Genomic DNA, 26,703 nt, shown 5'->3' with positions numbered 1-26,703 from the left:
AACTGTACTTGTATTAAGTTCCATCCATGTTGGTACACGATCTGAACTTTACCCAGGTATTAATCCTGCTGAAGTGTAATCTGTACTCTGGTTGTGGTATATGTGTGTAGACCTCACTAAAACAGCAAATTTAGTGTAGACAAGACCAGAAACGTAGAGCAGAAGTCTACTGATGTTGAGGGTGTTTTTAGTGCTGTCAAATGATTAAAAAAAAATAACTGTGGTTAATAATGGTGACTGGTCCTGCTCTGAGCAGGGGGTTGGACTAGATCAGGGGTCTCAAACATGCGGCCCGCGGGCCGCATGCGGCCCGCGGAGCTCTTCCCTGCGGCCCGCGGAGCTCCCCAGGGGAGCTCCGCAGGGCCCCCCAAGAGAAAAGCGGAGGCTCCCGCCTCCGCCCCTCTCCTGGAGCCTCGGCGCATAGAGCGCCGAGTCTCCGTCCGAGCGCCTGAGCCCCGCCCGCTCCGAGCCGCGTGGGGAGGGGGCGGGGCTGGGAGCTCTGGGCTGAGCGCTGCGCTCGGCGTGGAGCTCCCAGCCCCGCCCCCTCACCACGCGGCTCTGAGCGGGACCGCCGGAGACGCGCTCGGGTAAGGGGGAAGGGAAGCGGGACCCGCCGGGGCCGGGCTGGGGGGGGGAAGGGAAGCGCTCAGGGCTGGGGCAGAGGATTAGGGTGTGGGGGGATGAGGGCTCTGGCTGGGGCTGAGGATTAGGGTGCAGGGTCCTAGTGCCTGCCCTCCGCCAGTACTGGCAAGGCAGGCTTCCCTTACCCTGAGCCTCTCCAACCCCAAACCCTCAGCCCCAGCCAGAGCCCTCATTCCCCCCGCACCCTAATCCTCAGCCCCAGCCCTGAGCCCCCCCACATCATGAACCCCTCATCCCCCTGCACCCTAATCCTCAGCCCCAGCCAGAGCCCTCATCCCCCCCACACCCTAATCCTCTGCCCCAGCCCTGAGCGCCCCCACATCATGAACCCCTCATCCCCCCGCACCCTAATCCTCAGCCCCAGCCAGAGCCCTCATCCCCCCGCACCCTAATCCTCAGCCCCAGCCAGAGCCCTCATCCCCCCACACCCTAATCCTCTGCCCCAGCCCTGAGCGCCCCCACATCATGAACCCCTCATCCCCCCGCACCCTAATCCTCTGCCCCAGCCCTGAGCGCCCCCACATCATGAACCCCTCATCCACAGCCCTCACCCACAGCCCAACCCTCTTCCCTAGCCCTGAGCCCCCTCACATCATGAACCCCTCATCCACAGCCCTCACCCCACAGCCCAACCCTCTTCCCTAGCCCTGAGCCCCCTCGCATCATGAACCCCTCATCCACAGCCCTCACCCCACAGCCCAACCCTCTTCCCTAGCCCTGAGCCCCCTCGCATCATGAACCCCTCATCCACAGCCCTCACCCCACAGCCCAACCCTCTTCCCTAGCCCTGAGCCCCCTCGCATCATGAACCCCTCATCCACAGCCCTCACCCCACAGCCCAACCCTCTTCCCTAGCCCTGAGCCCCCTCGCATCATGAACCCCTCATCCACAGCCCTCACCCCACAGCCCAACCCTCTTCCCTAGCCCTGAGCCCCCTCCTGCATCATGTACCCCTCGCCCTCAGCCCCACAGCCCTCACCCCTGCACTCCCTCCTATCCCCAAACTCCGTCCCAAAGCCTGCACCCCCACCCCCTGCCGCAGCCTGGAGCCTGCATCGAGCACAGAGCCTGCATCCAGACCCCCTCCCCCACCCAAACTCCCTCCCAGAGCCTTAGGCAGTAAATCTAAGTGCGTGTTTTGTCCTTTGAGTGAGGTGCATTACTGAGTGTATATATTTATTAAAACTGCGCGCGCTTAGGGGAGGAGGTGGAGAAGAGACAGGGCAGGGGCGGGGCCTCATGGAAGGGGTGGATTGGGGGTGGGGCCAGGGGCAGCAAGGGGGCGTGTCAGTGATGCGGCCCTCGGGCCAATGCACTAGTCCTCATGCGGCCCTCGGGGTCATTTGAGTTTGAGACCCCTGGACTAGATGACGTCCTGAGGTCCCTTCCAACCCTGATAGTCTATGAATCACAACATTAAAAGTCACCACTAAACACAGTTTTAATCACAGTGTTAAACCATAATAGAATACCATTTATTTAAATATTTTTGGGTGTTGGGCGAGTACTATCTTCTTCAGCAGAACACTCAGGAGCCTGAAGGCTTTTTTTTTTTCAGCCAGCTCTTCCTATTTCCCCAACCCCAGCTCAGCTGCCACCAGGTACACAGGCAGGGAGAGGGGGACACCCTGACATCCAGCAATGTTGTCAGGGTACAATGAGTACAGCAATGACTGTTTGAGTACAATACCATAAAACAGTTTAGGATACAGTTCTACTTAAAATTTGTCTGAAATGGCTCCTCTCCCAACTCCCATATAAAACTGAATACTCACTCCTCTCCCCCGCCCCCAGTATGCAGTAGTTAAGCACGTTGATGTTTGTATATACAAAGGGGGATGTCACAGGGGATGGGGAAAGTTTTTTGCGGGGGGGGGGCAGGCAGGGAGGAGTTACATAGAGGGTCATGTGAGGTGGTCAGGTGCCCCCCATGTGTCCCTCCCATGAGGGCAGTACAGCAAGAAATGTCTCCTGCACCACTGCGGGGAAGGAGGTGGTAGCAGCACTAGAGCCGGGCGAGGCACGTCTGCCCCGGAGGCGGGGACCACTGCCCCCCTGAGCACGTTGCCCTGCTATACACTTCATGTTTGTTTAAAAAAGCCCGGCAGACGTTAGGCGCGAGGCTCCAGCGCAAGCCACTGAAAATTGGCCCGCTGGCGCCGCCGCCGCCGCCACAACGGAGGGGCAGCTGGGACAAACCTGAGCGGTTCCCGTTTAAGTTGAAGTGAGGGTGGTTCAGCGGGGCACAGTGTGTGAAAACGGCGGCCGGCCGGCAGGTGCCGCTTGTCGCCGGCTCAGCTCACAAGCCTGGAATCACAGAAACGACGGACTGGAGGGGACCTCGGCCCTCTTCAAGCGATTAGCAACCGAAGAAAGGGGCCGGCACCATCGCGCATGCGCGGCCGCTGCTGCCTGCGGTGCTCAGACACATTCCCCAGCAGAGGCTGAGCTGTTGTTTCACGGTCCCTTAATTTGCCGTCCGCCGACTCGCAACCTTCCCCTTTAAATGCCACCTCCCCTCTATCTGCAGGCCGTGTCGGGTTTGGCGCGAAAATTTTGCCGGGGAACATTCGGAAGAGGCGGGGCGCGGGCAGCGGCGGCCGCTGATTGGTCGGTGGTGGCGCCCGCTAGCCACGTGGGCTGTGTCCGGAGCGCGCGAGTTGCTGCTGGACCGGTGGCGGTGGGAAGGCTGAGCGCGAGCCATGGATTTAGCGGCCGGGGATGCGGGGGCCGCGCCCCAGCAGCTCCGCGACGAGGTGGCGGAGAAGTGCCAGAAGCTGTTCCAGGACTTCCTGGAGGAGTGAGTGCCCCCGGGCAGCGGCAGCTGTGCGCCCCCCGCCGCCGGCGGCGGGACGCGGTCACGGGGCGGGGGCAGCCGGGCCCTTACCCTGCACCGGCTGCGCTCCCGCCCCTACGCGCGGCTGTTGCCCTCCCCCTCATGGCGGAGATGCTCCCCGCAGGAGGCGGGAGGAATGGGCGGGGGAGGGGCGCACCTTGCGGCTGCTCGGAGGTGCCCGACCCGGCTTCGGGAGAGGCACCTTCCTTACTCGGCAGCCTCCTCAGCCCTGTCTCCCCGGGAGCGCGCCGCTGTTAAAACCCCGGACGCTGCGGGGTGGAGGAGACCTGGGTCAGTGCGGCTGCTTGATGGGGGCTGAAGTCTCTCGGCACCTCCCTGCACTGATACGGCCTCTCCTAGTTACAATCATACACACCCGAGCTTGTTTGCAGCTGGTTGGTGTCCGTTATGTTTGACCTGAGGGGGGAGGGTGGCTTCCCTCTGGTTTACTTCCTTTTGAGCATTCCCTTGTTAAAGCAAAGTGTAATCCCAGGTGTCTTACAAATTAATAAATGGTTAGACCCTGATATGAGATTTCTTTGTACCTTACTCACTTGTGCTTTGCTTTGTGCATTTCGGATCACTGTGCACAGAAAATGCTAGTACTTGACAGAAATCAGCCTTTATTTTGTACCCTTCGTTTCTTGTAAGATCATGCACATGTGACACCCAAAGGTTACTGTTAGCAAGACTGCCAACTTGTTTTGGCCTAGATTTGAACTGTGTTTAAATTTGGTGCTCCATAATATCTCATTGTCATGAATAGGGAGTCTCTTCTAAGGCTTGTGAGAGAGAATGTGGGTCTCCCTTGGGTTATTTGAATTTTCCCAGAGAGAGCTTTTCTTCCAAGTCATTGACAGGAATATTTGTTCAATAGCTGTTAATGAAGCTTTGTATGGCGTGGTCGAAGGTTCCTTCATCTCTTGGTTGCTTAAGTTTCATTTTTCACATTTGAAGTTCAGATTAGTCCTCCAGGGGATCTTCAGTCAAAAACCAAGGCTGTCACATGGTGCTATTCCTCATATAATCTGTAACAATCATAAAGAAATAAAACACATTTTATCTGTGCAGGTCATTGTTAAACTATAAATAAAATCCTGTCTGGGGAACCAGGTATGTGAAATACAGATCCAGTTGTATTAATTCATGTTGAAATCGCCATTTGTGGATCAGTGGACAAAGGGGCAGGAGGAAACTTGTATTTGGCAGTGACATTTGCAAGTGCTAGTGGTATATGGCTTTTTCTCCTACCCCCTTTTCACAGGACACTGAAGAATTGTATTCAGTTGCTGTTTGGTATACAGTACCGCAAAACTTTTTCCCTGAAATGCTGTCCCTTTCAGATTCCAGAACAGTGATGGGGAAGTCAAATACTTGCATGATGCTGAAGAGCTAATCCGCCCAGAGAGGAACACATTAATTGTGAGCTTTGTGGATTTGGAGCAGTTCAACCAGCAGCTCTCTACCACTGTCCAGGAGGAGTTCTACAGGTAAGGCTCACCTGAGATCTGGACAACATGACCTGGATATTACAGTAAAAACATTTCCCCCCATTACATCAGAACTTTCTGCTGACTGGCCCAATTACTAGCTCTGCCCACTTCAGGTGCTGTGTTTAGAACTATCAACAAACATGAGGCAAATAGGCAATTGCATTTGTGCCGTGAGGAAAAGTAGATGGACAATATGGAAATACTAAATTAATCCATCCATTGTAGTACTTGCTACTTTGAAAATACTTTATTGAGCCAGTTGCTGTTTTTAGTCTCAACATCTGTTTCAGGCTAAGCTTGACCCAGAAGACTTAGGGCTTGTCTGCACTGGCACTTTACAGCGCTGCAACTTTCTTGCTCGGGGATGTGAAAAAACAGCCCTGGAGCGCTGCAATCTTCAGCGCTGTAAAGTGCCAGTGTAGAGAGTGCACCATTGATGGTAGCTGTGCTCCCAGTGCTGGTAGCTATTCCCCTCGTGGAGATAGGTTGTTTTTTTAATAGAGCTGAGAGAGCTCTCTCTCTCTCTCCCAGCACTATGCCGTCACTACACAAGCCATGTTAAAGACATGAAGTGAAGACGTGCCCTTAGTAGTGAAATAAGCTTTACCCAACCCCCTTTTTATAATGAAGAGCAAAAATGTGTTATCACACAGTATTTCATATTTGGCATTTTTATACTTGCTTACGTGTCCTGGCATACTATAAGCCAAAACTTACAAAGGGAGCCCTTTGACTGGTTGTAAAGGGAAAGGAGTTTTGTGTAACTTCTGTAAAATGTGAAATTTTTTCTTGTATTTCAGAGTTTATCCTTATCTGTGTCGAGCAGTGAAGACTTTTGCCAGAGACCATGGAAATGTTCCTCCAAACAAAGACTTTTATGTGGCATTCCAAGATCTACCTACCAGACACAAGTAAGATTATATAATTTTAATAGTTGAAACACATTGAGCTGGACTAAGCAGACATAGGATAAAGAAGATCTGACAACAATAAACACATGACAAGCAATGAAAATATGAATAAATTAATAGATTCCAAAGCCAGAAAGGGACCACTGTGATTATCTAGTAGTCTGACCTCCTGTGTAACACAGGCCAAATAATTTAGCCAAAATAATTCCTAGAGCATATCTTTTAGAAAAACATCTAGTCTTCCACAGAAATATTTCCCAAGCCCTCTGTCACTTGTAAATAGACAAGTGACTTGTCTATTTTAAAATCAGTTTAAAACATGTTTTTTTCAAAACACAACTCTCATACATTTGTAATGCTGACTTAAACTTTAGAAATCATCCAAATTATGTTCATCACAGATAATTTTAGAAACACAGAGTAAATGAGCAAGTTTCATTAATGCTAAGCATGATATCTGCAGTAACATGTCTGTTGTAGAATTATGTTGGTGTGGTACTGAATGCTCTTAACTACCCCAGTTAAGTAAAGCACTTAAGCATGTGTTTAGATTCCATTGTATTACTTAAAACTTAAGCACATATTTATCTTAAGTGCTTAAGTATTTTGCTGAAATGAGGCATAAAACTGGAATGCCAGGTCACCTAGGATTTGAATGGCTATTAATCTGATATTTTTAACAGAATTCGAGAGTTGACATCAGCCAGAATTGGCTCATTGATGCGTATTAGTGGACAGGTGGTACGAACCCATCCAGTTCATCCAGAGCTTGTAAGTGGAACCTTCCTGTGTCTAGACTGTCAGACAGTGATAAAAGATGTGGAGCAACAATTTAAATATACACAGCCAAACATCTGCAGAAACCCAGTCTGTGCCAATAGAAGGAGATTCCTGCTGGACACAAACAAATCAAGATTTGTTGACTTTCAAAAGGTATTTCCATGGCTTCCCTAGAACTTTGTTGGGTGTATGTGTTAATGATGTCTGCATATTTAGAAGGTGCTACTGCCACTAGTTCACATTTAATCTTGATTATATGGAGTCAGATAATTTGCAGTCCTAACACAAGGGACTTGAATTTATAAGTGGCTGTTTTCTATCTCCAGAAGATGTATTTTTAAGTGTTTGAAGTTACAGATGAGACTTAAGCAAGTTTCAGACTTGAGATGCTTTATTCGTCTATAAATAAAATACACACATTTTAAGGCAGGAGAGCATCAATGCCAGTTTCCCATAATAAGCAAGGTAAAATTGTTCTATGCAAATATTATGCCAACAGTTTTTTCTATCCACCTAAAATAGAGTTTAACAGTTATTAACTTTGGTTATGACTGAATTATATTAATATGGAGTGGTTCAGATGAGCAAAGCCAACCCATTTTATCAGGCTTTTAAAAAACAGTAGCCTTCATCTCTTTTTATGCTGAAACACTTACTTTTTTTTAAACATGGTTTAATGAGAGTGCTATTTTGAATTTCAAATTTATTTTGTTATTAGGGTGTGTAAAAATTGTCGATTTGTTTTGAAAAAATAAAACATTGGATTTTTTTAATTGATTTTTTTTGTTTTATTAATTTTTTTTCTTTAAAAAAAATAAACCTATAATCGGAATTTAATACAAAATATGTTAAGACCTACATTTATAATCTCTCAAAACATTTTAAATGAAAAATAAATATGCTGTTTTGTGTTTAATTACATTCCAGCTACTGTCCTAATGCAGTTTGACACATAATTTTTTGTTCATGATTTGTAATAAATAAGCAATATATAATTCACTGTTTTCTAACATACTAAAAATGCACATTAATAAGAATCTGAAAATATTAAGCTTTATAATTGCTTAAATCAATGTATATTGTTATAATATACATGCCTAGAAAGCAAAAAGATGTACCAAATCTAGTGTAAAAGCTCTATTTAGTTGTAAATCAACCTGATTTTTCTAATGATTATATTAACCAATGTGAATATTTTCTTTCTTTAGAAAATAACTGAAGTACAAGGGGAAAAGTTGATTAAAATCTACTTAAATTGAGGCTTTCCACATGGCGATTTAAATTGCCTTGATTTTAAATTAATCCACCCTGCTTTTTTACAATCTTTACTGTGTAGATAGGGCCTAAATTAACTTATGCACTCCTTTTGAGGAAGGAAAAGATTTAGCTCTTTAAGTCTGTCACTTCAAGGCATTTTCCCCAGCCCTCAAATTATTTTTCTGACTTCTTTGCACCCTATCCAATTTTTCCAGCATCCTTAATCCTCTGCTCCAGTAGGACATTTTAAATAGTCACCTTTTTTTGTTTAAAAGGAAGTGGCATGATTTTGTTATGACTGAAGCTTCCAGAGGGCAAATGCCATTTCCCCACATGTTAGATATAAAAAGTTTAGAAATACTTTTAAATTGCTAAAAATTTAACTTGTCAGTTTCAGCAGAGCATTTAATATTCTCTTCCTCTTTAGGTTCGCATTCAGGAGACACAGGCTGAACTGCCTCGAGGAAGCATTCCTCGCAGTGTAGAAGTGATCCTGCGTGCTGAAGCGGTAGAGTCAGCCCAGGCTGGTGACAAGTGTGACTTCACAGGATCGCTGATTGTTGTGCCCGATGTAGCTCAGCTCTCCACCCCAGGTACACTGCTGTCTGTAAATGGCGACTTAAGCTGTCCTGTGTGCATACTTGAAACAAAATTAAGACTCTTGTTCATATGGCAGGTGTGCGTGCAGAAACTGGTTCCCGTGTCAGTGGTACAGAGGGTTATGAAACTGAAGGAATCAGAGGACTTCGTGCTCTGGGAGTCAGAGATTTGTCCTATAAACTAGTCTTCTTAGCATGTTATGTTGCTCCAACAAATCCTCGGGTGAGTATTTCAAGAAATAGACTTAAAGATCTGACTTGAAGAGAGTGGTGGGTTTTTTGCCTCTCCTAGAGAGTGAAGCTTCAGTTTATATCTGTTTATGATTTTGCCCTGGATATGATGTGTTGCAACTGTTATATTCCTCTTCCATCTTGGTTTATGTAGCAAAGTTTCTCTTCCCATGTTCTTACTGTGACAGGGTCTGTCAAACCTTTTCTGCCCTCTGCTAGAGACATCAGTGCCCTGACACTTCCTGCCCAAGGAAAACCACTCAGTTTAAGCAAACCAACAAGATAGTCCTCCAGAAGCCTAGAACAGTCAAAAGGAAATACTGACCAATCAAAAACCAGCAGGCTCTTTAAGACGGTGTGCCTGCTTTTGCTTAGGGGCAGAGCTGGGTGAGACAGGGACAGAGGAGGAACTCCTCAAGGATAAGCCAGAACTCAGGTTCACATCAGGGCCTTGCCCTAACCGCTGCAACTTAGCATGTACATTTTAAGGTTGCCTTTTTTTCCTCTTTGTATAAAGGTACAGACATCCTAAACCTGAGTTGTTGATTTGTTATTGTTTAGAGACTGATGCCAAGTTTGCAACACAGGCTGCTCTGTGCCAAGCGGCAGCCAAGCCTTGCAGATTCTGGCAGGGAGCACATGCAGTACCAGGCTTGGGCCTGAAGGGGTTACTAGAGAGCAGCCCCGCCTCCCACACATATACTTCAGAGGTGTAACTATCTGGCCTACTGTAGAGTTTTAAAATAAGAAGGTAGTAAATGACCCGTCTCCTATCCAGTCATACATCTTTCCCGTCTCTCCCCGCATCTCAATCTCCTGGGTGTTTTAAGGTCATCTTAAATGTGACATGAACAATACCAAGCTCCTGATCTTGAAATTGTGGATCTTTGGGTGCTCCCACTGTACAAATGAACTAAAAACAGTTTTTAAAACTATCTGTGTCTAAGTTTTAACATAATTTGCATAATTTCAGTAGCAACTGGACATCTGCATAGGTGTGTATTTGAATCCTTCTTAAATTTGCTGGAAGCAGAAGTATACTTACTCTAGTATTAGTGATATGCTTTCCGTTTGCAATTAATTTCAATAGAGAATTAAAAGTACAGTTTTAGCACAGACTCTTTAACCCATTTCACTACTGAATTCTCTTTTGCTATGGGCAAAATGCTGCATGTGGCTCCATTGCTTTGAGAGTGAAGGGGCTCAGTGGTATTACTGGAAAAGAAAAGGATGTTCCAAATGTACTTTTTCCATGGAAATCAAAAAGCATAACTTAAATTCCTCAATTTTTGATTTCCCTGTTAAACAAACCCACATGCTTCTGTAGAAATCCCAGCAGGCTACACTGAACAGAAACCTTATTTGTCTTTTCCATACTAAACTTGTGTGATTTCAAGCCTGTAGTTTTCTTCCTCCCCACCCCCCAGCGCTGCCATACTTTGGATTTGTATCATGTTACCTCACTCTTACTTTCTTATTTGTATTTAGTTTGGTGGGAAAGAGCTCCGAGATGAGGAACAGACTGCAGAGAGCATTAAAAACCAGATGTCTGTAAAGGAATGGGAAAAGGTGTTTGAAATGAGCCAGGATAAAAACCTTTACCACAATCTCTGTACCAGCCTCTTCCCTACTGTACATGGTAAGAGTCCAGCTGTTATGGCAGGGTGAGCAGATTGCATTCTTGATAGTATCCGCCACTGCTATTCAGTAATGTGTTGGGACGGGTTGAAGACATGTAACTAATATCTCAAATCCTCCTGTCTAGTTTTTATAGTGCTCTATAAAAGGTTGGGTTTTAATTTAATATTTTGGAATGAAATGCAATCAGAACAGTAATTTCCGTTACAAGGTTGACCTGTTTATTTTCTAGTTGTTCCGTAAACCCTACAGCCTAGCAGTTGGATGCAAACTTTGTCTGGTATAGACACTCAAAAACATCCAAGGGATAGGACTTCACATATCTCTGTTTTGAATGGAGTGTATGAAATATTGTTCAGACAATAGCTGCAATTTGATAATATTTTGATACTGGCTCAGAATAATTGCTTGTGAACTCACTTAGGTCCCCCTGTTGTGTCCAAAGATTTGGGGCTGCTATAGTGCCAAGGAAATCAGCTTCCTTGTAATTTGCTCTACCTTAAAATTGCATCGAGCATATAAATGCTGTTTCCAGTGCATGTTGTTGAAATACATGAGATTTTAAACTTCCATTGGGTTGAATTTTTATCTACACAAAGTGTAACATTCCAAAGCTGCATTATGGGCCTTCACTGGAACTTCTCTTTATGGTGCAGGCAATGATGAAGTGAAACGAGGGATTCTACTGATGCTCTTTGGAGGAGTTCCTAAGACAACTGCAGAAGGCACTTCATTGCGTGGGGACATCAACGTTTGCGTTGTTGGAGATCCAAGTACAGCCAAGAGTCAGTTTCTCAAGTAAGCATATCTTTAAAATCCAGCACTTAAATGTTGCCATTTGTAACCAGAGCTGGGAGTGTGTGTTTGAAGAAAGTTGTAAAGCACTTAATGAATATGGGAAGGCAATGCATTTGCCTCCTAAGCTAGTACTTTGATATGTGTATTCAATAACTTTAAGGAGCACTGTCTAGTAGTTAAGAGTTAATCTTGTAAGGCTTAAAATATTTCTCCTCCTTCAGGTTTTACTGTATCCCAGAGAATTTAAAAAAAAAAAAATATTTGAGTCAAGCCATACTTGAGGTGTATCTGTACAGCATATTTGTTCAGCCTTACCTCAGGTAAAGAAGAATAAGTTATTTGAGCACCTGTTTCCAGAACCATGCAAACACCACTGAATATTTTTTGACATACAGAAGCAAACAATAAACTCTGTTGGCTACACCGTAAGAACAATGTGGTGGTGATGGTGACATTAGATGCCAAAAATGGACTGGTGCTTGACAAATATGGTAACAAGTGTTGCTTTTGACAGAATTTGAGTAATAAATGCAGTATATTTTTATACCCCTTTACAGCAGAAATAATAGTACCATGGTTTATACTACCCATTTTTTAGAAAATAAACAAGTAAATTTATTATATTGTTTAATATTTGGTAAATTATGACATAATGCATTATTTTTATGGGGTTTCCACTCACAGCATAGTCTAGAGGAATGAGCATAGATTTTGAAATAGGAAGAATTAAATTCTAATTCCAATTCTACACTGACTTGTGATGAGGCCTTTGACCAGTTATTAAACATACAGGTGGAGGGAAAACAGATAAGATTTTTATACTTTACTTCTGAGGTCCAGTAGGTTTTTTAGAGGCTTAATGTTTGCATAGCACTCAGAACATGTTGGGAAAGTAACTGAAATACTTCTCTGATGGATTGTATTTAGTAAGGAACAACCTATCCTAAATTATCAATTACGGAGGGACAATCTACACTCACTGCTATATTTGCTTTCCACAAGCTACTCTTAGTATAACCTTTTGAGAGATGTACCTGAATATTTAGATGCCAATATCTAAACTGTATTGTTACATTTTATTAACCTAAATTTGGGATATTGCAGATTATGTACTATCTCAGGGATCAGCAACCTTCTGCGTCCTCAGGTTCAGCTGATCGCGGCTCCCACTGGCCGCAGTTTGCCGCTCCAGGCCAATGGGGGTAGCGGGAAGCGGCGGCCAGCATATCCCTCGGCCTGATAGAGTGGTAGAAGGCATCACTGTGTAAAAGTTCTTGTATCTGCACCTCCTGCAACATTTCTAATAAAAGTGGATAGTTAGTGCAGACTAATTGGTACCTCTCTCCAACAGACATGTGGAGGAGTTCAGTCCCCGTGCTGTGTACACCAGCGGAAAAGCCTCCAGTGCTGCTGGTCTAACAGCTGCTGTAGTGAAAGATGAGGAGTCTCATGAATTTGTCATTGAAGCAGGAGCCCTGATGTTGGCAGATAATGTAAGTCCACTAACTAAAATCTGAAGCAGCATTTAAGAATAGTAGGGTTCCAGTATTCCCTGTGTTGTTTTGATTCACTGTATACAATTTTGCAAAAGTTTTTTGTATTTTTTTTTTTTGAGCTAGCTGCTGTAGAAGTTGGATGATCTTATTTCTTTACTCTTGTTTTAGGGGGTTTGTTGCATTGATGAATTTGACAAAATGGACATACGAGATCAAGTTGCCATTCATGAAGCAATGGAGCAACAGACTATATCCATAACAAAAGCAGGAGTTAAGGTAACTTGCACCATTCCTTGCAGAGTTTGCATGTGTATCTATGTATTTGTAACATATATGTTTAAATACAGGTTACTTAACCTTTTTGAACCTCACTTTCCCCTATCTGTAAAACTAAGAAACCTACCTTGAATGCATTGAGCCTTATATAATAATTTAAAAGTGCCTGCTGCAGTATTTCAGATACTACTATCTTAACTGTTAAAATGATGACCTTTAATGTGAACTGTATATCAGGGCAAAGTACTAGTTAGCCAAAACTCTTTCGTGGCATCATTTCTACTGCTTTTGTTGTGCTGCTGTTGTCAGTAGAGGTTCCCTCTAAATCAGTGGGTATAATGCAAAGTATGTGGCTGCATTAGCAGACAGATGCCTAAATTCTATACCTACCAGTTGGAAGAGAAGTCATAACTTGTTGCGTTTCCTTAGTAAGTGGCACTGACAAGTGACATGTTAAGGCTTTGGTAATTTTTTTCTTTCATTGTCAGGCTACTCTGAATGCCAGGACCTCCATTTTGGCTGCAGCAAACCCAGTTGGTGGGCGTTATGACAGATCAAAATCTCTGAAACAGAACATAAATCTGTCGGCTCCCATCATGTCCAGATTTGATCTCTTCTTCATTCTTGTGGATGAATGTAATGAGGTAAATACAGGGGCAGGAGCTGTCAGAGCCTTTTCTTCTCTCTCTCTCTCTCTCTCTCTCTCTGCAGTCTACAGAATTACAAGGCTGGAAATATACATCTGCTGTACAAATTATGCTGATTTCTAGTAGTTTGATTTAACTTGTGCTTTGGCTGGTCACTGAAGCTGTGACTGCTGCCAATAGTCAACATGATATTTGCTTTGGTGTGCTAAGACCACAGTTTACCGTATCGTCTGTGTTTTCTTGTACTCCCCTGTCAGTCTGTCTCTCCTTCTTTTATATGTTATCTTAGATAGCCTTATACCCCATAGAATTTGCAGTCTTTTTTGCTTTTTGTACCCTGTTTAGTACGATGGGGTTCCTATCAGTGACTGTGGCTCTGAGCCTCTATGATAATACAAATAAGAAAATGAGATGTAGAAAGCGTTGCCTTTCTCTGTTCCCTTCTCTAAGATTGACTCTCTAACAGGCATGGAGTTGATGGAATACACAGAAAGTAGTCTGAGATGACAGTGAGGGAATTCTAAATTCTCTTTTCCTTCAAGTTCCAGATTCTACCACTTGTTTGACTCAGATACTATTCATAAAGTAAAGTTCCAAGAGGTCATGGCCAGTCTCATTTAGGTTTTTTACTACCTCTTCCACCTCTTTAAAACTGCTAATGTTCCAGTGGTATGCTGTGGCATAGAGTTTTGATAGTTTTGCTTCTGGAAAAAGTAGCTCTGACATCAAGGGAACGAATGGGGGAGCAGGAAATGAAGGAACAATGTCCCTGTTGTGTGTTAAGTTGATGATGGCTTCACTGCTATATGAAAATGATCTAACAAAGCAATGACTTCTTAGGTTATGGATTATGCCATTGCCAGGCGCATAGTGGATCTGCATTCCAGAATAGAAGAATCTGTTGATCGTGTGTATTCACTAGATGATATCAGAAGGTACCTGCTATTTGCAAGACAGTTTAAACCGAAGGTAACTTTACTTTTTATATTTTATCTTAGAATACAGAAAGGTCTAAGGAAGTGAAGTATCAGAGGGGTAGCCGTGTTAGTCTGGATCTGTAAAAGCAGCAAAGAATCCTGTGGCACCTGCATCAGACAAAGTGGGTATTCGCCCATGAAAGCTCATGCTCCAATACGTCTGTTTGTCTATAATGTGCCACAGGACTCTTTGCTGCTTTTAAGGAAGTGAAGTTACTACTCTGCTTAATGTTTTCTTTGTGCAGGTAGAAAGTAAATCAATGAACTGATCCCATAGTATAGCAGTTAATTAAGCTGTGGCGTGGAAGTTTGGAATATTTTGGATCCACTTGCTCTCCTTATAAATGCCAGAACCCCCGACAGCACAGTTGAGATTGGGTTTAAAAACTTGAGCTGAGTGTCTGTCAGTACCAAAAGCAAATGAAGAGCTTCATCATGTTTAATTCATATCTCTGGGTGTGGGAGAATAATCATTGCCTCAACAGTATCTGGTAATCTGTAGTGTAGTGACTTTGTTGCTTAATCAAGCAACTGAATTGAAAAACTTTTTGTTTTGAAAGGTTACTGCACATAGGAAAATGTAAATTTGAACATAACTGAAGCAAATTCTTTGTTGTTGTTATCCAAATTACAACTTAAAAGTGGCTTTTAGAAATATGCAGTGGAACTTTCAGAAGTTCCACTAATGGAAGCAGTATACTTAAACCAGTTCATTATGAACAAATGTACCATCTTATTTCAATCAGATTTCTAAAGAGTCAGAAGACTTCATAGTTGAGCAGTATAAACGATTACGTCAACGAGATGGCTCTGGAGTTACGAAGTCATCCTGGAGAATCACAGTACGACAACTGGAGAGCATGATTCGACTGTCTGAAGCTATGGCCCGAATGCACTGTTGTGATGAGGTAACACACAGCTTTAAAAAAAAAAAAAAATTAAAGAGCTACATAAAGGCAATTAGCATTTTGGTCTTGAAACTTGACAGTGATACTCTGAATTTGCTTTTTCCTGGCCATTTTCTTCCCCAGCTTAAAATAAGGTCTCTGATTCACACAGTACTCAGTTGTATGGCATGTCAACTCCTCTTTCATGTTGCTGCCTTGTTCTCCCATATTTAAAAAATCTCTAGATGTTGTTGGGCGGGAGGGAGGGGAGGGGAGGGATACTGTGGCTCACATTTTCAAAGTTACCTAAGATGTATGTGATCTGCTCGATTGACTATTAATTCATGTGCTCAGCAATATTAATATAAATGTTCACTGCTCATCAAAACATGCAAGGCAGGAGAAGGATAATATTATGAAGATCTACTCAATCTACTGAGGTACAGCTCCATTGGCATTGTGATTGAGTGGGTTTGGGAGATGCTGCCACTTTTCCACCCCCAATCAAGAAGGAGCCAAGCAGAACCCAGCAGGGCATCTAAGCCTCACTGTTGCATTGCCAAGTATAAGGAGCCCAGCAGAGCCTATGGGTGTATTTGAACTCAGTGAGGGGGAGCCAAGACCAGGGAACCCAGAGAACATGCATGATCATATTTATGCAGTTGTTCAGATCTAATGAACGTGGTTTCTTGTATGGATGGGATTTGGAAAACGTCACTACTTTTTTTTCATAATCTAATCCCAGTTTAAAAACCCATCTGCTTCAGTGTGAATATAGGATTAACATGATTTTACTGATTACTGTTTGAATTTGACACATTTTGTTCTAAACTGTTATGATATCCAAAAAATATCTGCTAGTTATGTTCTAAAGATGCTTGTCAGGTCAGATTTTGGCTAAATTTAGTTTTAAAAACCTTGCAGCCTGTAGTTGGGCTAATGAAGATGATTCTAGTTAATTTCTTTCTGGTTCCAAGGGGACACACTTCAATTATAAACATTCTTGAATACTGTTGCCAGTCAAACCTCACAGCATTGTGTTGTTTTATTGGAAACCTGAAAGTGAAACAAGCGAGTTTAAATTTTCATAGTTCAAGTACTGTGCAAAAAACCCACTAGTGAATAGTAAAAGTGTCACTTTCTAAGAAAAGGTTAGGATTATCTGTAATTTAGGTAATGTTGCTTGTTGTGTTCAGGGTTGATGTCCTGTCAAAAGTCATTAAGTGACCTTATAAAAATGTCATTGTGGGACTCGATGTTCTCTATTTGTGGGCTCAGTTTGAACAAAAACTTTTTTTCTAATTGCCAGCCCTGAAAACTCAGGCTATATATTCATCAGTAATCCTATGCAAATTTTCTGAAAGTCACACGCTGCCAGAGGGCATAGTTTGGCCTTCAGAATCCTTATAGTTTATGGCAATTGCATGAGATAGAAAGAACCAACCTTGGTTGTCAGCTGAGGGTGAGTTTCTGGGGCTGGCAAAAAAAAAATAATTCTACTTTTGATGTAGGATTAGTGAGATGTGACCATGGAGACCTCTGCAATGCCATTCTTTGTGATTCTACCCTGAGAAGTGACTATCTGAAGTACAATTCCTAGATTCTGAACACAAGAATATGTTTTGCAAATCTCTCCCAGGTTCATCCAAAACATGTGAAGGAAGCATTCAGGTTATTAAACAAATCTATCATCAGAGTTGAGACTCCAGATGTCAATTTAGACCAAGATGACGAACAGCAAATGGAGGATCAGGAGGCTGAAGATGGAGTCAATGGTAAGTCACTTGCTGACAGTTTCTGGCTTTGCTCGTGAATGGGAGGAGGGACCTTCCAATGTTTAGTGCTTAATGGTTTGACAGAGTGCATCTGTCCTTTTTGTTTCCTGCTTCAACCTACTTTCCTACTTTCTCATGCTCCAGGGCTTGAGTAGGGGATTGTACTTAACTCTGCCACTGTCTTGCTGTGATCTTGGGAAAGTCAGACTGCTTCAGCTTCCAGATCAGCATAACGATGCTAATTACCTGAAGCTTAAACTTCATTCATAAAAATTGTTGATACAGGCGGTGCAGATGCTGCAGCAGGTGTCAATGGCCTTGTGAATGGGATCAGTGACCACTCTGAGGATACAAACAAAGATGCAGCCCCCAAGGCTTCCCTGAAACTTGGCTTCTCTGAATACCGCCGAATCTCTAACCTCATTGTGCTGCACCTCAGGAAAGCAGAAGAAGGTAAGAACTAATTTAAAAACTGTAAAGTGAATGGGCTACATCATCACAGATGCTCTTTGATTATATTGTAGTGCAGGGCTTCAACTCTGATCTGGCATTTGTCAGCAACAACATAGCTGGTTCGTGTAATAAACTTAGTTTGGGTCCGATTCCACATTCGCAGCATTGGCCCATTGCCATTCAGATCAATGAAGCCATAATGCCAAATTCAGTATCATTCCAGCATGACTTTAATTTTAAGACAGCAGAATGAAACGGCTTCCTCAGTGCTCTTTATAAGAAAGATTGAACCAATACTAGAAAATTACAGTTTGTCAATGCGCTATGTTTTGTGTGTCGACGCATACTTCATGAGACTGCAGAACAAATTATTTGCCAGGACTAACATCTGAGTGATCGGATCGGTACACAAAATAAAAGCAGAAGTTCAAAGCAGACCCATTCACTGAGGATATCATCGCAACTGGCAAAGAACTGGTCTCTGTACTAAAGGAGGAAAAACAGCAGTAAAGGCAGAATCTCATTGAGAGTATGGACATGACCCACAGCAGGAAGAAAGCATAACCACTCAAGGAAGGCAAAGCAACATCTCCTTGAAAATGGTAGGGCACTGAACAAACAACCTAAGATGCAGCTTAAGTGGCAAGAAGAGCAGGAAACTTTTGTATACTGAATTAACCTCCAGAATTAATGCCCTTAAGAATGGGAAAGCTGCTGGCCTAGTCAGTGTTCATACTGAACAAATGAAACCATTTGGACCAGCAATAAAGAACTGGTTAATTAAGTTACTTTGTATGTATCTGAGCATCCAAGATCTGGCAACAAGCATGTGTTGTGGCACTCCTGAAGCTGCAGAAGGACACAGTGGAGCTGAAGAACTTGCATACCTATATCACTGCTGTGTCCTCTACACAAACTGTAAGAGCATCTCATCCTACACCGCCTGTCACAACTTGTTGAAAAGGACCTAATCCTAGAGCAAACTGGATTCCGCCCAGGCAAGTCGTGAACCTGTCAAATGCTGAATATCACTGGATACATTGAAGATGGCTTAGAAAATGGTATAGTAACAGAGTCAACAAACACAGCACCTACCAGCAGCATATGACACAGTAAGTCCCTGAAGGCTCCTCGCTAAAATATACATGATGAAAGGTCATCAACTTGTACAACTGATAGTGTCTACTAGAGAACCAATGTTTTTACTTCAAATAACACGGGAAGTGGAGCCTATGGTGGCAACAGAAAAACTGTCTACCAAAAGGGAGCATATTCTCCTCAATACTTCTCAGCCTCTATGTGAATGATCAACTCAGAGCTGGTGCTTGGCATAAGCAGACTGAGCAATTGCTTAGGGCCCGAGCAGCTCAAGGGCTATTAGCTTTTTTTATGTGTTGTGTGGGGCAAAAATGCATCTGCTTAAGGCCCCCCAATGGGCTAGCACCACCTCTGGATCAACTGGTAAAAGAAGTTTTATCTTGCCAATGACCTAGGTGTCTCTGCCCAAGCCACAGCTCTTGCCCAGATCAAAGCTACGCGAACAACAGCACTGTCAGGGCTCTGTCTGTCACACCGAGAATCAAGTGCACGCCAGCGCAGCCAAAATGCAAGTCCTTCTCTTCCATTTTTGGAATCGTGAGGCCAATAGACAACTCGGCATCATCAGGAATGGGATATCACTTGCCCACTGGTGGAATCCTGTCTACTGTGGAGTGTTGCCAGGCCGCATTCTCTCCTTCAAGGCACAGGTGGAGAAGATGGAAGGCAAAATTAGCACCTAGAACAGTATGCTCAGAAAGTTTGCTAATTGCAGGGATCCCCATTTTGAATCCTAAGAGCCACTGCACTTGCACCTCACTATTTGAGAGCCAAATACACATGTCCAGTGTGGGAAAGATTGGCTCACGCAAAGCAGCTGGAACCTGTACTGAATGACAGCTGCCACAGATGTCTAAAACCAACAGACATGAACAAGCCTTTATGTGCTTGCTGGAGTTGCTCCTCCAGATATCAGGAGAGTGGTCACAAGCAAAATTGAATGATAATGACAAGTTGAAGATACCAGACGTCTGCTACATGGTGACACATGTCCTCCCTAGCAGCGACAGAACTGCTTAAAAAATGTAGCGCACGCTGCTCAAAATACTCGACAAAGATGTCAAAATGCACGTTGATGTTGCCGAACGCCTTCCTGCAGGTACCAAGAGAGATTGATAGACCTGGAGATGTTTAAATAGCCTCCAAGCAAGAGCTGGAAGGTCAATATGCAGAAATATGCAGAAGTGGGGTCTATGCTAATGACCTGGACACATGTGACTCCAGTGAAACACACACCATCTGTTGGTCTGCCAGCTTTTGGAGGAATCATGGAAGATCTCACCAGGGCTACAGACCAAGCCATATTATGTGCCCAATGCTGGAGATTGTGGTATAAGGACACAAGAAGAATATCCTCTCAGACCGTACAACCCATTCAGAAACCAAGTTCACACAAATCCCATGAGGAAACTTTTCTTAGGTTAGACTTTGGGTTCATTAACACCCAGTCAGCTAAACCAAAGAACATTGGTTTGAAAGTTGGGAGAAGGGCTGCATGGTTTGTCTTAATGAATTGGGTTGGGGGCCCTTTTTCACAGCACCATCGATCCACAATATGTCAGCTGAAATGAGGTCACTGCTAGGTGAAACATGGCAGCTGTTTGACAGTAATATAGCAATCCTACAGAAAAAATTAAGATTGGAAGTAAAGATTGCAATATCCAATTAAAGCTGCAAAAGTGGCTTAGGTAGACAGAATGTGCAGTTATTACAAAAGATACTAGTGTCTTCCTCTTTGGGCAGAACAATAATGCTTTACTTGGAGGAAATTAGACAGTGCTGCTTGCCACTGCTTCTTACCTTTTGAATCTTCTAGCTGGTGTTTTTTCCAGACCGTGTATTTAGTTTGTGAGCTGCATGGATGGATAGAAATGAGAACTTCAATTCTCAGTCTAAATGTGACTCCAATGTGATTGTGACCTGTCATCTGTCATCTGTCATCATCTCATTTCCTGGGAAATCAAAACTCCTTGATGCAAATAATCTGACAGGTTATTTTGGGTTTCTCTTTTCAACATTGTAAATGTTACACTAAACCTTCTCTTTGACAGTTTGATTAGTATCCTCCTGCTGCTGTATGTTTATGCAATCTGGGGATTGGCATTGTAACTAGAATAATCTAGGTTTCTTTTTTCCTTGCAGAAGAGGATGATTCCTCATTAAAGAAGAGTGATCTTATTAATTGGTACTTAAAGGAAATTGAATCAGAAATAGAGTCTGAAGAAGAGCTTATAAATAGAAAGAAGATCATAGAGAGAGTCATTCATCGACTTACACACTATGTATGTATGCAGTTGCGTGGATATTTAAAAGGGTTTTTAGCTTATAAAAGATTTTTTTTGATACATTTGACAAGTTAGGAACATACAGTATCTCTGTGCGCAGGCACCAATAATTGGTGCTGTATAAATACCTAGATATCTTTCTGTTAAAACTCTGGTCATGGAAGGAAGGTCAGAATTACAGGCTGGAAAAGAGGTGAGTGAGCTTCAGGCGTTACATACTTTCCTTTTCCAAGATTTCCTTTGTCCTGCTGAATTGCAAACGAGAAGTGGTTAACAGCAGGCTGTGATACTCCCTGAAGCTTTTCATGGACTCCAGTTTCTAGGGCTGCTATTTTTCTTGTAGTGACTTTGAGGCATTCAGTAAATAACGTGAACCTCCCTAGGAATGGAACTTTACCCTTTCTTTTGCCCATGTAGCTGAAATATTCTTGTGATCAGGGTTCCAGGGCGGGCCACACTGATATTGCTTGGTTAGAGCAAACTGCAAAGAATGGGGCCGATAATCCCCCAAACTGGTGGTTATTCTGATACTTAGATTCACCAAGCCAGCAACAAAATAGCATCCCCACTACCTTACTGGTTTACCCAGAAGCCAGAAGTACAGTTGTCTTAAAGCAACCCAGCCTTGAGCTCCTACCCAGACAGCCAAGTCAAATACAGGATTACTGAAAATCTTATTCATCATATAAAAAGTTGTACCAATCCCGAAGGACCAGACACATTACCCACCAGGTCAGTGAATATTTCAGATCTTAACAAGAATTGGCTATAAGCGTGTCTTTGGGTAACTAAACTAAAGTTTATTAAAAAAGGAGAGAGTGAGTATTGGTTAAAAGATCATTATACATACAGACATAAATAGAGTCCTTAGGTCAGTTTCATAGTAGAGATGGTGAGCTTTAGAGTTGCAAAGAGTTTTTTCAGAATTAGTTTCATAGGTCAGAGTCCAGTGTCCAATATCGGGGTGACCCACTCTGGAGCTGGGGACCTCAGTCTTGCGACTCAAACGTCCCCTTATGAAGCTTAAGCAGATCTGAGATAACAGGATCAGGGGCCAAGAGCTCTTCTTATAGTGCTTTGGCAGGCCATCAATAGCCTCTTGACAGCAGGCATTCCTTGGGTGAAGAACAGTGGCTTTAAAGTAACCTATTTCCTATGTATACACAGGTAACTAGTTGCATGCATAAGGTAATTATCCATTAAGCAGTTGAGAAACAGTTTACTACAAACTTCAATGAGAAATCTAGTCAATTATGTTCTTATACCCAAGTTCTATCTAAATGTTAATATTTCCCTTTTGATCTCTGAATCAATAGATATAGTAACAGACAGGAACTGTCTCTTTACATGGTTAACATCTAACAAGGGATAAGTAAACACATACAATTAGTGTAACCTCTAATTCTCTAACAATATGGGTTTGCATTTCAAAGCTCTAGTCTATGTGGCTGTGTTAGCCCTAGTTACCATTTATAAATAGCTATTCCTTATATACTTTTCTAATATGTCTTTAAAGGTTAAATTTAGGTCATTTAGCTAGCTAGTTGCTTTCTGGCTCAATGTCACAGTCTTCACTCCTGAGTTTAGGTCTCTGTCACTGTGGCGTAACTCGCTCTCTGGAAATTTAGATTCTCTCTATCTTTTCTCTCTCTATTAAAATGACAGCTGCCAGAGGGAAGCTGAGAAGTCAGTTTTAATCAAAAGCCTAACTAGAAAGTACTCCTTGGTCTATACTTGGCAAGAAATGCTGCTTCTCATTATGGCAGTGTTTGGGGCAGGCAAGTCTACTACTTAAAACAGTGTACAAATGTTGCTAAATTGGCTTGCTATGTAAATTCTGCAGTGCCAAGAGTTACTGTTTTAGGGGTTATCTACCTTGGGAGGGTACCTATTCCTGACCAAATAGATTAAGCTAATTTGGTATAAGGCGCTCTTATTCTGGAATAGTCATCCTCAAGGAAATCCTAAAGGGACGTAACCTCTTTGCAGCTCAAGTGCCACCCAGATCAATCTCCAGCAAGAAATGGGTTGGTTGTTCAGTCTCTCTGCCCTTGGCAATCTTATTGTGCCAACTGAAGTTTTCGGTGACTATGTGATTGCCAACCATGTAGGGGCATTCAATTTGTTGGTCTTCCATGCTAATAATATATCCGTACCAAGAAAGCTGTCAAAACTGAACCAGGGCTGATGAAGGTAATTGCTGGGTTTGGCTATGAATATCTTCATTGCTGATTTTGTCCTGCCACTTGATATGGAGCAACTGACCAAGACTATGAGAAAAGACATCGGTCCAGTGCTCTTCAGCCTTCCTTAGTGTCCGTTCCTAGTTTCGCTGCCATACAAAAGAGTTGGTATAACTGTAGGTCTGTAGATACACCGCTTTGTAGAAACCTTGTTGTCACAATGTCTCTATAGAGGCCGTTTAAGGGTCTGGAATACGGCAGCAACTGCTGCTGTATGAGCATCCACATCTTGTGAATATCTTCCATGTGGTCTGTGACGCTTCCTGAGTATTTGACAGTTGCCACCTACTCCAATATCGTGACTAGGCAAGTTAGTACTGAGCTAGTTGTAGTCAGGAGCTGGAGGCTGATAATGGCCAGGGACTTGGTTTTGTCCATATTAAAACAAGGCCAGTGCATGTTGCTTTGTGCCCAACCAGATCAGCCATCCTCTGCAGTGATTCACCAAACCGACCCAACAAAGCAATGTCATCAGCATATTCAGGGTTTTGAAAACAAAATGGTATTCATCCTAATGTCACCAGCAGCTGCTGTTTCATGAGCTGAACATGCCTGGAGGGTGTTTATACAGCAGCTGACCACCTACAACAACCTGGTCAATTATCCTTGTAGCTGAAATGGAAGAGTCATCTATTCCACATCCTTTCTGTAGTGGGGGGCCCAAAACTGGACTCAATACTCCAGCTTGGGTAAGCCTATCCACATTTGTTTTACTCTAGATATTGCATCTTAAAAATAGTGAAGATGTGGTGGCACAGGCTTCAGTGTCTTATTGACACCCAAATGGTTCATCAGCAGAGTTGGAACCCTTAGTTTTTCCACCCTGACCTCAGCCATTTCAGCTAATGGAATAACTGATAACAAGAATAGGTTGTCATCCTCTGCGTGGAGCAGCATTAGAGAGGGATGAGACACACACTTTGCCCGTGGCTTTCACAGCGATTTGCCAGCGCCAAAGAAATGGTGAGACTCTCTGGAATCTTGGGTTTCGTTCCAGGCTCTGGAGGGAAGTCTGCTCTAGTCAACACAGACTCTACTGCCCCATGCCCTCCAACCTGTCCAGTATATTCCTCACCCCTGATTCCTTGTACCAGTTCTGTTCTTCCCATTTACCCAGTCTAAATCTGTGTGTCTCAGGCCTAGTCTCTCTTGCCTACCCAGTCCCGGTTCTCCTCTGACTCATCAGATCTGTCTCCCCTAACTCCAGGCTCCTCACGGATACCAGCTCAGTTTTTCTCTCCCCTTATCTTCCAGCCCACCCCTAGTCCCACCAGGCTTCTTGTCGTGATTTGCCCCTTTCCCTGTTCCAGGTCTGGTTCTTGTCTCCTCTGCATTTGAGTCAGTTGACTTTTTTCCTCCATACTGCCTGAGCACCAGGAATGGGGGCATTGAATTTACAGGGAGGGCAGGCTCCTTGCCCTCAGTTCCACTGCCTGGCTCCACCTCCGCTTGGAGCAGCCATTACAGGGAAAGTTCTGTTTTGACCCTGTGGCCCCGGACCGGATGGAGCATGCTCAGTTGCTCTGTGAGGGTGGCGCTCGCGCAGTCTGGGCACATGTATGAGCTGTCCTCAGAAGATGGAAACTTTGGAGATTTTAGCTGCTAAAATCTAAGTCTTTACTGAGCATGCATGAACTGTGAATTTACCCCCCAACCCCCAAAAATTATAATTTTGATCAAATTTGGGCAGATTTTCCCAGGGACAGCAAATCACACGTCCCTAGCACCCAAATTTCAAGTCCCTACTCCAAAGTATGAGGGCACAGAACTGTTCAAAGAAAAGGTTGCCAAAATGTTTTTACATTGTTTTATTAATGTATTTTGCCCCCTAATCTCATTCTTGGGAGTAGTTGAACCATTTTGGCTGAAATTTTCAAAATAAAAATTCATCTGAGACATACCGGCATGGAAAATTTCAGCTTAGATGGCCAAGGCTTAGTAGTGTTATAAACAATTTAAAACATTCCTATAAGGGAAAGTGTTGAGCAACTTTTAATAATAGGTGGTGCTACCTGCCCCGCCTATAAGAAGGGTCAGCTGCTCTAAGAGGCAAAAAACAGGGAAAAACTACCAGAAGAAGAGAGCCTGTGGAATCTTTCTCTGCAGGGAAAAATTGAAGCAGACAGCATGTACAATGGAAGAGTGGGGAGAGATGGGGGTAATGAAGTTTGGGTAGCATGAGGACTAGGTGAAATAAGGATGGGCATGCAGGATTAAAGGGGTAAGCAGTGAACCACATCCTTGGGAGGAAGGCTGATCTGGTTGTTAGAGCACTAGGCTGTGGGAGACTTGGATTTAATTCCCTGCTCCATCACAGTCATCCTCTGGCTCTTGGCAAGTTGCCTAGACCCAGATCCCCAAAAGTATTTAGGCATCAGACGCCTGTTGAAATCTGTTACTCCATTTGTACTTGGATATCATAGCAATGGGGGTGCCATATAAGTACTTACGATAGAAACATGCGAAAGGGAGGTGAGGGAAAAGATTTAAAGTGCAAAAGGGAGTTGACTTTTCTTTAAAAGAACAAACACTCACTGCATTAGAATTATATTTGAAAAATAACTGTGTTCAATATTAAGGCTGTAAGCCTTTGTGTGAGTAAGGATTTTTGTGTCTGTTTCAGGACCACATTCTAATAGAACTCACCCAGACTGGGCTAAAAGGCTCTGCAGAAGGAGAGAGCTTTGATGAAGACCCATACCTGGTAGTTAACCCCAACTATCAACTGGAAGACTAGGGGTTGTAACATACCATAGTAGGACTTAATTTGTTAATTGCATGTTGGAAATGCATTCTTTGTACATTGTTGCAATACTCACTGAATAGCTAAATTCTTTAATTTGTATGAACACTTCATTGTGGTGTGGAGCAATACTCTTAGTAATACATGATTATCATAGATATTCAGCATTCCTGGAACGTGGTTTTATATAAGTGATAAATTATATAATGTTTCTGTGGGGTTTTTTTTGTTAATGGTCCTCTTCCAAACAAAGCAAGGTAAGGCAACATGAAATCTTCAGCATGGAGCTATCCAGATGCTTTTTTAACAGTGGAGAAATTTGCACCATTCTTCTCTAGTATCTGTTAGTGAGATTTTATGATGTAGATTTTTACAATTCTGTTTTTCCTATTAAATAAAAATTTGTTAAATGTCTGTGGGTGTCTTGGGGGATGGCTTTGTTCTGAGACTGGGTGCTGTTTCACTTACGAACTTTCCTCTTACTCTGCTCTGCAAGCTGAAAATAATATAAATACTTGTATTTCAGACAAGCTTTTACCTTCACTGTCTAGCTGATGCTATTTGTAGAGGGTTTCTTTAAACCTTCCAATATCAGGTAATTAGAAAATCTGACTTTCACTTTATTTTAAGATATACT

The 26,703-nt window shown here is 43.2% G+C and overlaps 1 protein-coding gene across 1 annotated transcript; it reads left to right on the top strand.

Annotated features, from left to right (window-relative positions):
* Positions 1–3,043: 3,043 nt before the first annotated feature.
* Positions 3,044–26,480, top strand: MCM6 (minichromosome maintenance complex component 6). The gene is made up of 17 exons (XM_044978558.1): positions 3,044–3,443; positions 4,823–4,969; positions 5,773–5,883; positions 6,567–6,816; positions 8,348–8,513; positions 8,597–8,742; positions 10,239–10,389; positions 11,045–11,186; positions 12,538–12,679; positions 12,851–12,958; positions 13,447–13,602; positions 14,446–14,574; positions 15,329–15,490; positions 17,109–17,244; positions 17,530–17,697; positions 20,938–21,077; positions 25,947–26,480. Exons 1-17 carry the CDS (start codon positions 3,346–3,348, stop codon positions 26,058–26,060), a joined length of 2,466 nt encoding a protein of 821 aa, XP_044834493.1. The 5' UTR covers positions 3,044–3,345; the 3' UTR covers positions 26,061–26,480.
* The last annotated feature ends 223 nt before the right edge of the window (positions 26,481–26,703 follow it).

Source organism: Mauremys mutica, chromosome 10 (assembly GCF_020497125.1).
Source record: "Mauremys mutica isolate MM-2020 ecotype Southern chromosome 10, ASM2049712v1, whole genome shotgun sequence".
Lineage (NCBI taxonomy): Eukaryota > Metazoa > Chordata > Testudines > Geoemydidae > Mauremys > Mauremys mutica.
Note: the sequence above shows the minus strand (reverse complement) of the source record. Positions and strands in the feature narration are given on the sequence as shown.